The sequence below is a fragment of the Apteryx rowi genome, unplaced genomic scaffold (assembly GCF_003343035.1).
Source record: "Apteryx rowi isolate R43461 unplaced genomic scaffold, aptRow1 scaffold_822, whole genome shotgun sequence".
Taxonomy (NCBI): domain Eukaryota; kingdom Metazoa; phylum Chordata; class Aves; order Apterygiformes; family Apterygidae; genus Apteryx; species Apteryx rowi.
This window is the reverse complement of record NW_020451119.1, coordinates 157,269-170,478: the sequence shown is the minus strand read 5'-3', so window position 1 is coordinate 170,478 and position 13,210 is coordinate 157,269. Positions and strand designations below refer to the sequence as shown.

The window sequence follows — 13,210 nt, the reverse complement described above, 5'->3', positions numbered from 1 at the left end:
ACAAAAAGACAACTTTTAAAATTCCATGTAAATCTCATTATGGCAAGATTCAAAGAACAAATGTACCTGGATTTTGCAGTTCACAAACAATTCTTCCACAGTTTTCCTGTCCCGCTCATGCAACCCTGCATGGTGCATGCCTATTCCAAAAGCAAGTGTCAGCTTCAGATTTGAATCTCTAACTGTCACTATAATGTCATTCATCTGTAACAGAGAACAGTTACATGCTTTAAAACGGTTTCTCAGAACTTTTTAATCTTTTAGGGTTGCTATTATCTTAGTTTCTATAGCAAGCATAATTTGCTCAATAATGTCTACACAGACAGAGAAAAACACAGTCTCCATTCTCTTAACAGTCTATTTTTAGTCTAAGAAGTAAAGTAATACATTAAGGATGGAAGGAAAAAAATACAAAATGTACATGACTTTATTGACACTATTAGTAGCACAGATAAGGAACTCAAAATGATGAAAATATTTTGACAGGTCAGACAAATGCTATGCATTTTCCTCTGTGTTTATTTAAAGCAACTCCTAGTATCAAAGGAGTTAGGACTGCTATAAAAACATAGCAAATCCCTGCAATCAGTAACAAAATGACAGTGGTGAAAAATAAATTTGGCTCACTCTAATGCCTATGAAAAGACAGAGTTCTTCAGTTTGATATTTTGCAATTACATTCCAGCAACAAAGTTTCCTATTCACATGCTGAAATGCAAATTCATCTGATTAATTTTTCAAGTGCAATTTTTTAATTTATAGACTCAAATTCTATAGTGAAATCCAGCATACAATAAACGTCTTTAAAATTTTTTGCAGTTTAGGTAGAAAGTTAATTTTTTTAAAAAATAAATCTCGTGTCACTGACTACTCAGAATCATTTTAACTACCCTTTATATGTCTTGCTTAAGACTTGTAGTAAATTCCATAAAAAGCTCATTTATTTCTGTAGACTACCTCTGTGAATAGCCCCTCACTAATAATGAACTAGAGCTTTATAACTTCTCTCACTCGCCTCGTGACTTTTCTCCCTCAGTATTTATTTCATTATTTTATTTATAAGGCTATTTATTATTTTATGTGATTTTAATATAATTATAGCCAGGAAACTTCAAACCTCATCTCTTATTAGTGGTTTCCTGGTGCCACCAGCAGTGGCATGATGATATTGCATACTTATGGCAGCATTGCTCACAACAGACATAGAAGGTATAAGTACAGTTAGAGAAAGAGGTGTAATGCGGAACAAATTACTCGGAGTAACTGGAGAATATGGGTTGAGTATTCAGTTGCATCTCTGATTTACTTTCTCAAAGTACTGAGATATTATACCTGGATGATTGCAGTGACACTGTCATCCTCCACTTAAGACTCTCAGGTGTTGCACTTCTGATATTCAGAATTTAACTTTCTCAAGTTTTATAATTCTCATACCTTAAGGTTAATATAATTACTCACATGAATAAAACCAAGGAGTATATGTCACTACAAATATCAAAAAAATCCTTAAAAGGTATAAAAAAGCTTGAGAAAATAACAGTCTAAATACAGGATTTAAAAAATTCAATATAGATTCGGTAAATCGATCAATTTTGGCAAGAAGAGCAACTTAAAAAAATTTTTCAAAAAGTTTTTTTTTTCTTTTTTTCAAGTAGGATCAACTAGCACAAACAGAATTGATGGAAGTAACAGAGAACCCAATTTACAAAAGTATTTCTGATGTTTTGTCTTGGTCCGGTCAATTTGAACTAATAGAAACTCCTAAACTTCATTTTCACTCATAATGGTGAGATATTCAGCTGCCTGGATGTTCCTGACAGTATCATATATTATGAGATATGGAAGGTTTGTTGTTTAAATAGAGCTGGCCTGCATAAAAGAAAAGGAGGCTTACAGAAGAAAAGAGTGAAAAGGGACTGTAAAATACTGAACAGAAAGGAAACAGAAAGAAAAAAAAAAGTCATGAATTAAGAAATAGAGATGGGATAAAGTCTATTTAGGAAAGGGAAACAAGAAGGAGTAGATAAGTAGAACAAAGAAAAGGACTGAAWGAAAGGAGGATATGTTAAAGGATAAAGTTTATCTATCTAGATACAATCAGCAAACCTTTGATTTCTCTAGTCAACATGTAGACATGTGACTGTAGTGTAGACAACATGAGTTATGACCCATCTTAAAGATTTCTTCTTCTGAGGCAAAAAATAACAGGATAAAATGAAAACTTGTATACTGTTTTTTTACATCTGGGATCATCAACATACATTACTAACTATATACTCAAACCTACTAAAGTGTTTTTGCTATGAATTTATGAAGTAGTACTAGTACTATATAATCTCCTTATGCTTGGATAGACACTGTGAGAAACAATAGTTGTATGAATACATTTGACAAACAGAGAATTAAGATGAAAAAGTAGTAAACAGCACCAGCAAATACCATAAAAAGATGTGAAGAATTCATACATTCCCAATGCACTTAATTTTGGCCCTCATAAACTGGCAAAAGATATCATCTTGCTGAAATAATTTTTCTCCTCCCCACCAAGAATTATCACCTTATCATTGTCATGTCTTCAATATAGAAAACAAGTCAGTTCCAATGACATTTTTTATTTAATTATTCACATGAACAGAATTTAATAGGAGGAAAATAATGAATCTAAACTCCCTATTCCTCTATAAAAGTACAGTGATCATACTAGCTCTGCCTCTAACTCTCTGCAGAGTTAGTCTACAGCGATTAGACTGCTCCTTCAGCCCAAGCAGTTTTACAGTGTTATTTTCAGTATAGAACCTGAGCTATTTCTTTTGGACATGTAGTTTCCAGCATAAAACATCCCAAATTCACACTGCTGGGAATTTAGTCCAAGATGTTCTTCTTGCTTTTACAGTCAGCAGTGGTTATTTTTTTCTTCCTCTGACTTGTATTACAGCGGTGGCCTGTGGTGCTGTTAGTCACACCTGCAAAGCAGTGTAATTTAGCACAGGAAAACTAGAGAGCCCTTAGCAGGAGAGCTGGCGCATGTACTACTAGCCTGTCATTTTAGCAGCAGGGAATCCTAGTCATTTTTAGCTGACCCCTTACTTTCACATAAATCAAGGTAATAAACACAGCTATTTTACCCATAGGCACAGCCCAAGGCTTACAATTCTCATGACAATTTATTTAAAAATATAACTCTTTTTCTTATGCCAGCTTAGTGTAAGAATATTATCACTTTCTATTAAGAAATACTGGCATAATTAATGGTTTCATTAATCAGAAACAGACGCACCAATGTGACTATAAAACAAACCTAATGTTTCTATGTTGTTATAATCTCATTACTATTTATCTTTTTGAACACAACTGTAACATTAACTATAAAAGATTAAAGAAAGCACATTTTATCTTAAGTATTTTAAAAATAATACATTTATATGGAAATGTACATTGTACTGACTTGAAGTTATTAAAAAAACTGCAACACTGGTTCAGGGAACTTATTCTCAAACAATGCAAAGAGGGATTTTCCCTGGACTCCAGGGAGAGACAGACAGGATTGGTCCCATGCTGAGTAGCCTACGCTATCTTCCACAGATTTCTTGAAGAACAAACAAAAATACCTCCCATGCATTCCTCTAACATGAGGTTGAGTAGGTATCCAGCTCTTAATAAAAAACCCTCAAAAACCAAATTGAAACTCTCATATTACTGCAAAATATTTATTATAAAAATAAAGTTTATTTCTACCTTTTATATTCTAACCTTTGCACAAGCTAGATTTTTCTCAAACTAGTAAGTAGTCATTTTCTTTGTTCCTGCACATATGTAAACTGTTGAACCATTTACTTTAAGCTAATAGAACTTTTTTTATATTTTAAATTTATTATACTTAAAAAGCTTTTGTAGAAAGATAGGATTCCATTTAAGTAGATACATTACCCTGTGCCTGAAATACATTCCAGTCAGAGTATAATTCAGCAAGCTGATGACAATGCTGGCTCCAAAAGAAAGGAGGAGACCAGATTGGACAAGAATGAGCTAACAGATTGTGCAGCCCAATTCTGTCCCTTTGAGTGTGATATATTGTTTCAAGATGCTAAAACCCCATATTTTCTCAAAGCATATCTGTTGTGCTGGTTTTCCCATTTTCACAGAATCCTCATTATTAGTATTCTGTACTCTTTTCAAAGCACGTCAGACTCGGACCATATGCCACTGAATAATGCTTATCAATTGTCTAAAATGCCCAATAGAAGAAAGATGCACCAAACAAAAGAATCGTGGAAGTTATGAAGTCTTTTACAAAAATAATTACACATTTCACATCTGGTACAGATGTCAAGTGAAATAAAAACATCTCCGTGTTATAACTAAATGTTAATTTTTTATGACACACTTTTGTGTCATAAAAACAAGATCTTGTAGGAGAAAGTTGAACTTATACAATGAGTGAAACACTTAGAAATCATTCTTTGGTACCCTCCTGATCTCTACAGACAGAAAAAAACTTTATGACRACTATCTTAAAATTATTTTTGATTAAGAACTGACTTGTGCTCATACCCCAGCAACTTTCCTACCCAAACCAAAATGCTCCACTACCTCAGATAAGATTATTCAAGAAATATTTTAAAATATGGTTTACACAGTTGTGATATATTATTAAAAGCCATACACTTAACACTAAAAATCTTATTTAGAAGACAGCAATATACCTATCCATGACATAGACCAGATTCTTCTATCCCTGTTTTATAGCACAGCATCACTGCAGAACAATAGCATGGAGATAATAGGTTGTTTGATTTAAAAGTTAGAAGAGGAAAAGTCATCTTTTATCTTTTCAAAAATTCTTGTTTTTTTTCAGAAACACAAAACAACTTTATGGTAAAATTTAATTCACTTGCATGCATATGTCTATGCATATTTGCACATACTATACACACAATATGTATCCATAATTAGCACACATTTATATTCACATTCATATATCTAAAAGCTCAAGATCAGTATGGGCCTGATTCATTTTTTCCAAGTCAGTGAGCGCCCTTTCATTCAATTCATTTTCACTGAATTCAGTGGGAGCTGGATATTACCTGGTATAGATGCTATTGAATATTAGAAAAGGTATGCTTGTGCAAAAGGATTTCAATTATTTCTAGAGGTCTCAAAGAATATTCTTAACAAGATGCAGATGGTAAAATGATGCACACAGCAGACTGCAAAAATCATTGTGGTTAAAGTTATTTTGTACATGTAAATTGTGTACATGGGTACTTTTCTTCTCTGCCCTTACACTGTAAATGTAAGGAAAAAATCCAAATACAAATTTCCTAAAAAAAAACAACCAACCAACCAACCAAAAAAACCCCAAACCACCCGCCCTACTTGTTTACTTGTGAGAATTACATTAGAACTTCAAGCAACAAACAATAAATACTCCATTGTATTTTTGGTTTAGGTTAAAAACTAAAAGCTGTAAAAACATCAGAGGAAAATAAATTTAAAGAAATTGGAAATTTGATTCTAATAATTTCTGTTGTACAAAATTCCAAAATCTACCGTCACCACAGATATAGATGCAATTTCTGAAAGAGCTTGTTCCTCTTTATTCAGCTCCCAATTTCATGTAGAGCAGTGTATCTGATTTTACCCAAGCTTAACATCACAAGCTGGTAACAGTGTCTGTTTCTGAAAGGATAATCTGAGCTTTGTCCCTTTGAAAAAGTAATGGGTCACAAGCTTGGACATTACAGTCTTGGCTGACAGCTTCAAATTAGAGTTTTAGCTAGGAAGTGTATATTTAAAGATCTTATCATTATACAAAAAAGCAGGGTAACCATAAGGTTTTCTTTCCTCATTGTCATCTGCTGGCGCACTGGCATCAATGAACAATAATAAAAAATGAAGAATTACTCCATTTACAGTGGCAGTCTTCCCTYTGAGATGCACTGTCTATTCAGATTTCTCTCATGATGCACCTGTGCCTCTTAAGCACAGCTAGGACGATCATTACAGAGTGATGTCTCCTGAAGAGTCCTTGCAACCACAGTGGACTACAACAATTAGCAAGGAAGGCAGCTTCAACTGCTTCTTGGCTCTTTTGTAAGAAGGAACTGCAAATTCTAATGGGGACAGAGACCTGGTTTTGGAATGTGCATGGACAATGTACATTAAAAAAAAAAAAAAGGGAAAAAACAACCCACCTCTAAGGCAGGTAACTATTCTCTATTCTTCAAGAGATTGCCCACTCAGACTCTACTTTGGGCAAACTGTGACCAGTCCTGCTTTAATACTGAGGAACCAACTGCTGCAAAACTTCTGCTGCATTACGCATAGCAATTGGCAAAGGTAGGGATGAGCTTTGTGATCTACAAATCACAGCAAATAGGATATTTCAACATCACTGAAGGCTTCCTAGCTCAGACTAAACTAGACATGAGGTATTCAAGTGGACATTTCTTCATGAAAAGCACGCACACAGCCTGAAACTCATTTGGACAGAATCTATTAAACAAACCTAGCTATTGTTGTGCAACAACAGGTCCAGGAGAACTGGGAAACTAATCAGCGCAAGAAATGACAAGCTTCATCAAATACTGTCCAGTCTTACGAAGACTAACTGTTGTCTCAGCTTTCTGCATACCTTTCAACTTTCTGAATACTGTGGGAACACGGGTATTGAGGAGGAAACAGTATGTCAGATATGAAATTCAAGGAAAGCATCCAGGAAGAATCATGTCCTGTAGCATTTGACACTGCTGCATTCTCTGAACAGGTGGGGTATTCCATAGCGAATGCTCCACTAGACTGCGAGGGTGTCCGTGGACAGACCTTTGCTCAGCTAGTCTGCTACTGTGATCGAAGAGCTGCAGAACATATGACTTTTAGGCGATCTGATGCATCAAATGCAAAGCTGGCTACACAGCAAAACGAGGACTGTGCAGCCCTGTTGACGTACTATTAATGTAATCTTTGTAAATATTGTAGAAATTGATGCGAGAAGTGATAGATAACTTTGAAAAATGAAAACATGGAGCTGGACATTTCAACTGAACCTGCAATTTAGAGTCCTCAAAACTGAAGAGAGTTGTCTGTGATACATATTTTCAGTAGATGGACATAAAATGAAACTCCTTTTCAACTATAATTCAGTTGCAGCTGTTAGACCACTGATTTCTTTGAGGGAAGGAACATCTTGTATGATTCCTCCATGATCCAGGTATGGCGTTGTCCACAGAGGTGGCAATGGATAAAAGGAAGGCCCTGTACTTCATTTACACATACAAATATGTATTCCAGAAGCTTCATACAAGCTAACGTCTGCCACTGCTTGGTCTTTTGAAATATATCTGATTAAAATATTGTCTGAACCCGATACCTGGAGCTGGTTGGCAGAGATAGCATGGCTCTGCCTGTTATCTGAGAGCATTAAGACAAGAAGCAGTCTGGGGTTTTGTGAATAGAAGAGCCCTTCATATGCTGCAAATAGGAGTCTGGTTTGAGGCTATCACTACACAGAGAATCTCGATAAACTACACAATCTATGGAAAAGATGAGGGAAGCTGATAAATAGGTATTGAAGATCCAGTACTTGCCTCTCTCTCCCCCAGTTTCAATTCCCCCCAAAGCCTGAATCTCTGTTTCCATCATGAAAAAGCTGTCATGCAGGGTAAGAGAGAGGAATCTGCTTTTAACAACAGTAAGAATCTGCGTCTACCTCAATATCAGTCTTGCAGATGTTATTATGGATTGCAATTTTTATGGCATTTTAAGTAGCTTTATAAAGTCTGTCCACTGGGAAGCTAACACAAACATAGACTAACATTTGGCTGCTGTGTGACAAAACCAATTACACCAGTAAACAAAAATAACCAATGAGTTCTCAAAGGAGCCCTTTGTCAGCCAAAACTAATATCAGACAAATAAAGCTGAATGAAGAAAAATGCTAAGGCTGTTGTAAAGCGTGTAAACTTCCTATGCATCCCTTCTTGAAAAATCTCTTATAACCCAACATACTTCACAATTAACAATTATAAGTATTTTGAAAACCAAGTCTGCTCTGGTGGCAGAGACTAAACATGAAAAACTGTGAGGCTTCAGAAATGGTTTAAAGGCAACAATGATTTTTTTTTTTCTAGTTGGTCCATTTATATTCTGTATGGACTTGAGAAACTCTTGAGACAAGTGTTTGGGCAAGCTTTTAAGATGGGCAATACTTGTTATATAATAAGTATGCACCAGTTTTAGCTTTAATACTTAAAAAAAAAAGCTGTAGCAATATGYAGAGAATTTTGCCTATTTCACCTAATCTAAGTTTGACTTTAATGTAACTTTAAGTTGTTAGAATTCTTAAATTAAAGATATATTATGGATAAAAAAGTAAGCAGTACATAAGTACTAGCAGTATTATAGCTGTTTTGCTCTGCCATGTTTTAGGCTGAATTCTTTCCCTCAATGTCAAATGAAGGTCAGATTATTTTGCTCTTTTACAAAAAACCCCAACAAACTGGTCCAATAATTACCTAAAGAAGTGTCCACTTGAACCTGAAGGTACTTCAGACACAATTGTGTTCTGCATAACAGTGGTAAGATAGAACAACTTAGGATTCAGTCCTCAGTCTTTTATATTTATGTAATCAGAACTGAATAACTCAGTAGGTACCTTTGTTATGCTCCAAACACTGAGACTGTTAATTCAGATACAAATCATAAGCAAATTATTAAACTAATAAATGCAAAGTCTGCTTGTCCTTACTGGCTCCTCTTTCAAAAACTTCAGAGGTGTATTCTGAAACAGGTGAAAATATCTAGGCTCTGACGGGCTAAAAGGCCAGAAGTTTCAAATTCAAAGACTCTTAATGGAAAACCCTTTTCCAGCAAGTTGCTCTTTCATAAGTGAAGAAGCTTCAGTAATGGTTCGTTTAGGGACTGTGGGGACTCATAGCACATGGGAAAACTATACAGAGTAATGCAAGTCATTTAGGGCAAGCCCACGTGCTGCATATTGTAACTGTAGGTGAGATTACTACAGTAAACTARCACAATGTATTGGTGTACTCTACTAGGAAAGTAATAATTTTGTTGTGAAATGTTTCTGTTATGCTCAAGAAAACCAGTTAAATGGAGATTGTACAGTTAGAAAAGCAGTATCAGATCAAGACATGTTTTAGTGCTAGCTTGTTAGGAGTCAGCCAAGACATCTATTTTCCATTCTAAAATCCATCCAAAAGACGAAGGATACAGATGTTATGTTTTATCGCACAGAAAATTACACTATTTTTTGCAAAGAGTGAACAAAATCAAATAATCTTTTCATCTAGAAAGTTATATTTTTCTTGGCATATAATTTTTGATGTACAATTGTATAAATATTCATAGAACTGTTGAATATATAATCTGGATGCTGTATTTACAGGCCATGTGTTTCGCTGTGTTTTGGCCCTATATTATAATAGAAATTCCTATGAGAAGGTCTGGAACCATTAGAGAAAGCTAACTTCCAAAATCCAGGAGAAGTGAATAATAATAATAATAATAATAATAATAATAATAAAAAAATGTTTTGAAGCAATGATATACTATAATCAGGACCATTAGTCCAGGAGGAAATAAATAATTCTGTATTCAGAGCAGGTGCAGGACTGAGTGCAGTAAATAAAACCTAGTGTACGTTTTGAACAATACAGATAAAACAGAATATTGAATGGTTGCTTATTATTTGAACATCATTCCCATTCTGCAACAAATGGAGAAAGGATTCTTTCCCCAAACAATACGAGAAAATGTAATTAAAGATTATATCACAGGAAAATAATACCAAATAAACCTTAATTCCAGCATTTCTTTACATCTGAGTGTTTGACTTTGCAATCTTAATATTCTTGTGAGATAGCTTCTGCCAGTATCTTTATTATATTTTTATAATGTCTAGTTATTTCATTAATACACAAAACTGAACCATTTCTAATCTGCTAGCCTGCAGTATATACTTATGCATATGTATAGTCCATATATATATATACATATATATATAAATAAATGGACAGGCATATATGGAGTATACAGACATTTATATGTGTATAAACAAATATATATATACATATATACACACACACGAGTTATCTTATGAGGACAGTTTTGTTCCTAAAACACTGAAAGAAATGTGGTTTAAATTCCAGCTCCAACCAACGTTAACATTTATACGCCACAGATTTCCATCTGTAAACTCTGAACAACAGTATTCCTCTTTCTTTTATTCTTTGTCTTATCTTTGTATCAAAGACTTGTACCATGCGATGCATGTTGTCTGACACAATAGAACTAGCATTAAAAATAGATATGCAGGAAAAACAAAGATAAAAGGATTTGCATTCTAAAGTTCAGATCTTGCAAAGATGCTTGTACAGTCTTAATGCTGACACTAGTTTTAATACATGAAATCTAGCATATGCGTAGCTGCTGCAAGATCTAGTCTCAGATCACTTTTCTGTTTCAGATATATTTCCTTTTCAACCAAACATCAATAAAATTAAAAGCAAAACACAACTAACACAGGTAAAATTATTCTACCTCTCTTTCATCCATCTTCAGCCATTGTTTTGGATCATCCTCGGTAGCTAGGAAAGCAATCAAATCTAAGGCAGTAAGCCTCGTTTGACGTCTGGATGACACAAAAATTAGAACAGGCTTGGCTGGAGAATGGCTCCGAATAGCTGTTGAGGAAAACAGAACTTGAGAATTAGGCCCCTTAATGACACAAATCAGGATTTCTCTCTGCAATACCAAAAGCAGCAGCAGTGGTACATGTACCTGGTCTCTATTCTGCTAGCTAGGTACAACTGAGCTGTGCATAAGCCATCTCAGAATCAAAAATCATGTATCTGTGCTTAGGTGAGTCTGACTCAATTTGCCCTGCTACTTTGGTGATGACCATAACTCTAAAAGTTTAAGAGAAGCAGTTAGAAAAAACCACCACAAAACCCTGACAAGCTTCTAGACCTCAAAGCTTGCACATTTTTCTATCTCAGCCTAATAAGTATGTTACATCTTCCTACCCTGTTACAGCATGTGGTCTCAGGCACAGTGCCACCAAGGTCCAAAGCTACATGTTTCTGGCTGACCCAGAGCACAGACTGTACAAACGGAAGTCTGCCTGCAAAAGACTGCTCCAAGATACCAAAAAGGAAAAGAAAGGTACAAAGACTAGACCCATTTTTTTTTTTAAGCACTGGCAAGAATTCTAAGCTAGAAAGTGACCTTTCAACAGTTGCTGTGAAAGGTGGGCATAAGGGTGCAAAGGAGCTCTGCTTCTGTTGTTTACTAATCAGTCTGAAATACTTAAACCAATCATGTTTTAGGACTTCTTAAAAAAGCATTTTCTTGCTAAGCCTGTGCTTGAGAAGTTTCAAATTGCAGTAAAATTCTTATGGTCTCAGGAGTAAGAGTTGCAATGGAAATGCTAAAATAACCATAACTATATCATATCAAACAAGTGGGAAAAAAGCCCTCAATAAATCATATGTCTACAGATTTTCTAATATCATCAAGCACTAGAAGTATAGAGTTGTATGTAGAGTTTCAGATACCCTCTCTAAATCTGTTATGAACCCATTTTATGTGCGTTTTTTCCTCACATAATCCTCATTCTACCAAATAATTTTATGCATTCGTTGTCAATTTATGAAAACTGTTTCATACTATCCACACCACATACTGTCCCCCGAATCATGAATACTACTCTGCATGTGCGCCTGCATATATCCACACTTTACAGTTGTGAAATTATTGAAATAGGCAGGATAATTCATATGTATTTATATTTTACAACTATAGATGCCAATATATCTATATATTTTAAAAACCCAGCATCTAATGGATTTTTGTCGCTTCAGGAACAGGTGTGGCAGAACAACCCAAGACAGATTTATTGTTCATTAGTGTTTTTGTACAATGCTCTTGTGGAGGTGTAAATAATCTGAGCTGTCAAGATTAGTCTCTAGTCCACAATCAATACTTTTCTTCTGTCATAAGGCTAATTAAAGCAGCTAAAAAGTCACCTCACAATCAACAGCAGTTCACATTACAAAATTTATTTTGGAGGTTATTTTTAATTGATATAATAAATATTGCTTATGTAACCAAAACAAAAAATGTTCCAATAAAATATGAGTTTTTCTTAAATCTGTCCTGCTTGCCAGCTTTGTTAAGAATAAAAAATTGAAAACAGAAGCATATCTGGATGCACTACAAATTTTGAATTTTATGGTTATTGCTTTGAAATGAGAATTATGTGAGGTTAGTCTGACTTGCAACTTCTGTTCACAATTTTTTAATGCTTACATACAGTGGTCCACATGAAAATACCTCAGCAGATTAATAATATGAATGGTTTTATTACTTTTTAAATTTCAGATATTTTTACATAAATGTTTCTGTATGGTGTCAAACACTAAGAGAAAACACATTTTATTTCCCTTTCATTAGCACTAATTTCATTCTTCTGTTCTAAACACATTACATTCCACTGTTATATGTTGCATTTGCAGCACACTTTAAGTTACAGACAAATGGCTTTGGCTCATTAGCAGAAGCAGATTCCTCCTATACATGCCAGGAGAACATACAGTAACACATGTTGTAAATGTGTTGCAAATGAACTGTGTAAAGTGCTCAGAATCACACTTTTTTTTGCAGAAAGAAGAAAAGGCCTGGGAGCTTGATGCTTACCCTGAAAAGCAGGTTTGTTCATGCTAGCCATGCGAGGACAGTAATGCTGGCCAGGGAAGCCCTGAATGTGCACCTCCAGGGGAACCGGACGTACCGATGGTCGGAAGTTGAACAAACCCATCTACAAGCAAGCATATTTGTTTTCAAGTTTAATCTTGAATTATCTTCTTTTTGCTTTCTTGCAGCACAAACATGTACCCGTCTTCAGAAACGCTTTTCATACCTGATTAATATTTAGCCAGTCGGCAAGGTCTCTGGCATTTGCTAACGCAGTGGATAAACCAACTACTCTTACAGGCTTCTCTGTGTGAGATGAGATGAAGTTAGTTCGAGACACGATAACTTCCAGTACTGGGCCTCTCTCATCCCCTAGTAAAAGAAAAGTCCATTTAGAAAAGGCTAAAAAGAAAAGGTTTGCATGTCAAAAAGTATATTCATATCGGAAGTAGGAGCACATTTTTTCAAATTTAGCAACACTTCTGATTAAAAACAA

At 34.9% G+C, this 13,210-nt stretch overlaps 1 protein-coding gene across 3 annotated transcripts in view; it reads right to left on the bottom strand.

Annotated features, from left to right (window-relative positions):
- The window catches only part of ASCC3 (activating signal cointegrator 1 complex subunit 3), a 215,357-nt gene that overhangs the window by 56,963 nt on the left and 145,184 nt on the right, over positions 1 to 13,210 (bottom strand). For all 3 annotated transcript variants that reach the window (XM_026089597.1, XM_026089600.1, XM_026089598.1), the window contains exons 21-24: positions 12,941 to 13,086; positions 12,718 to 12,838; positions 10,561 to 10,703; positions 67 to 204 (exon numbers count right to left, since the gene is read on the bottom strand). In XM_026089597.1, coding sequence (XP_025945382.1) covers positions 67 to 204; positions 10,561 to 10,703; positions 12,718 to 12,838; positions 12,941 to 13,086 — 548 coding nt within the window. The remainder of the gene's footprint in view (positions 1 to 66; positions 205 to 10,560; positions 10,704 to 12,717; positions 12,839 to 12,940; positions 13,087 to 13,210) is intronic.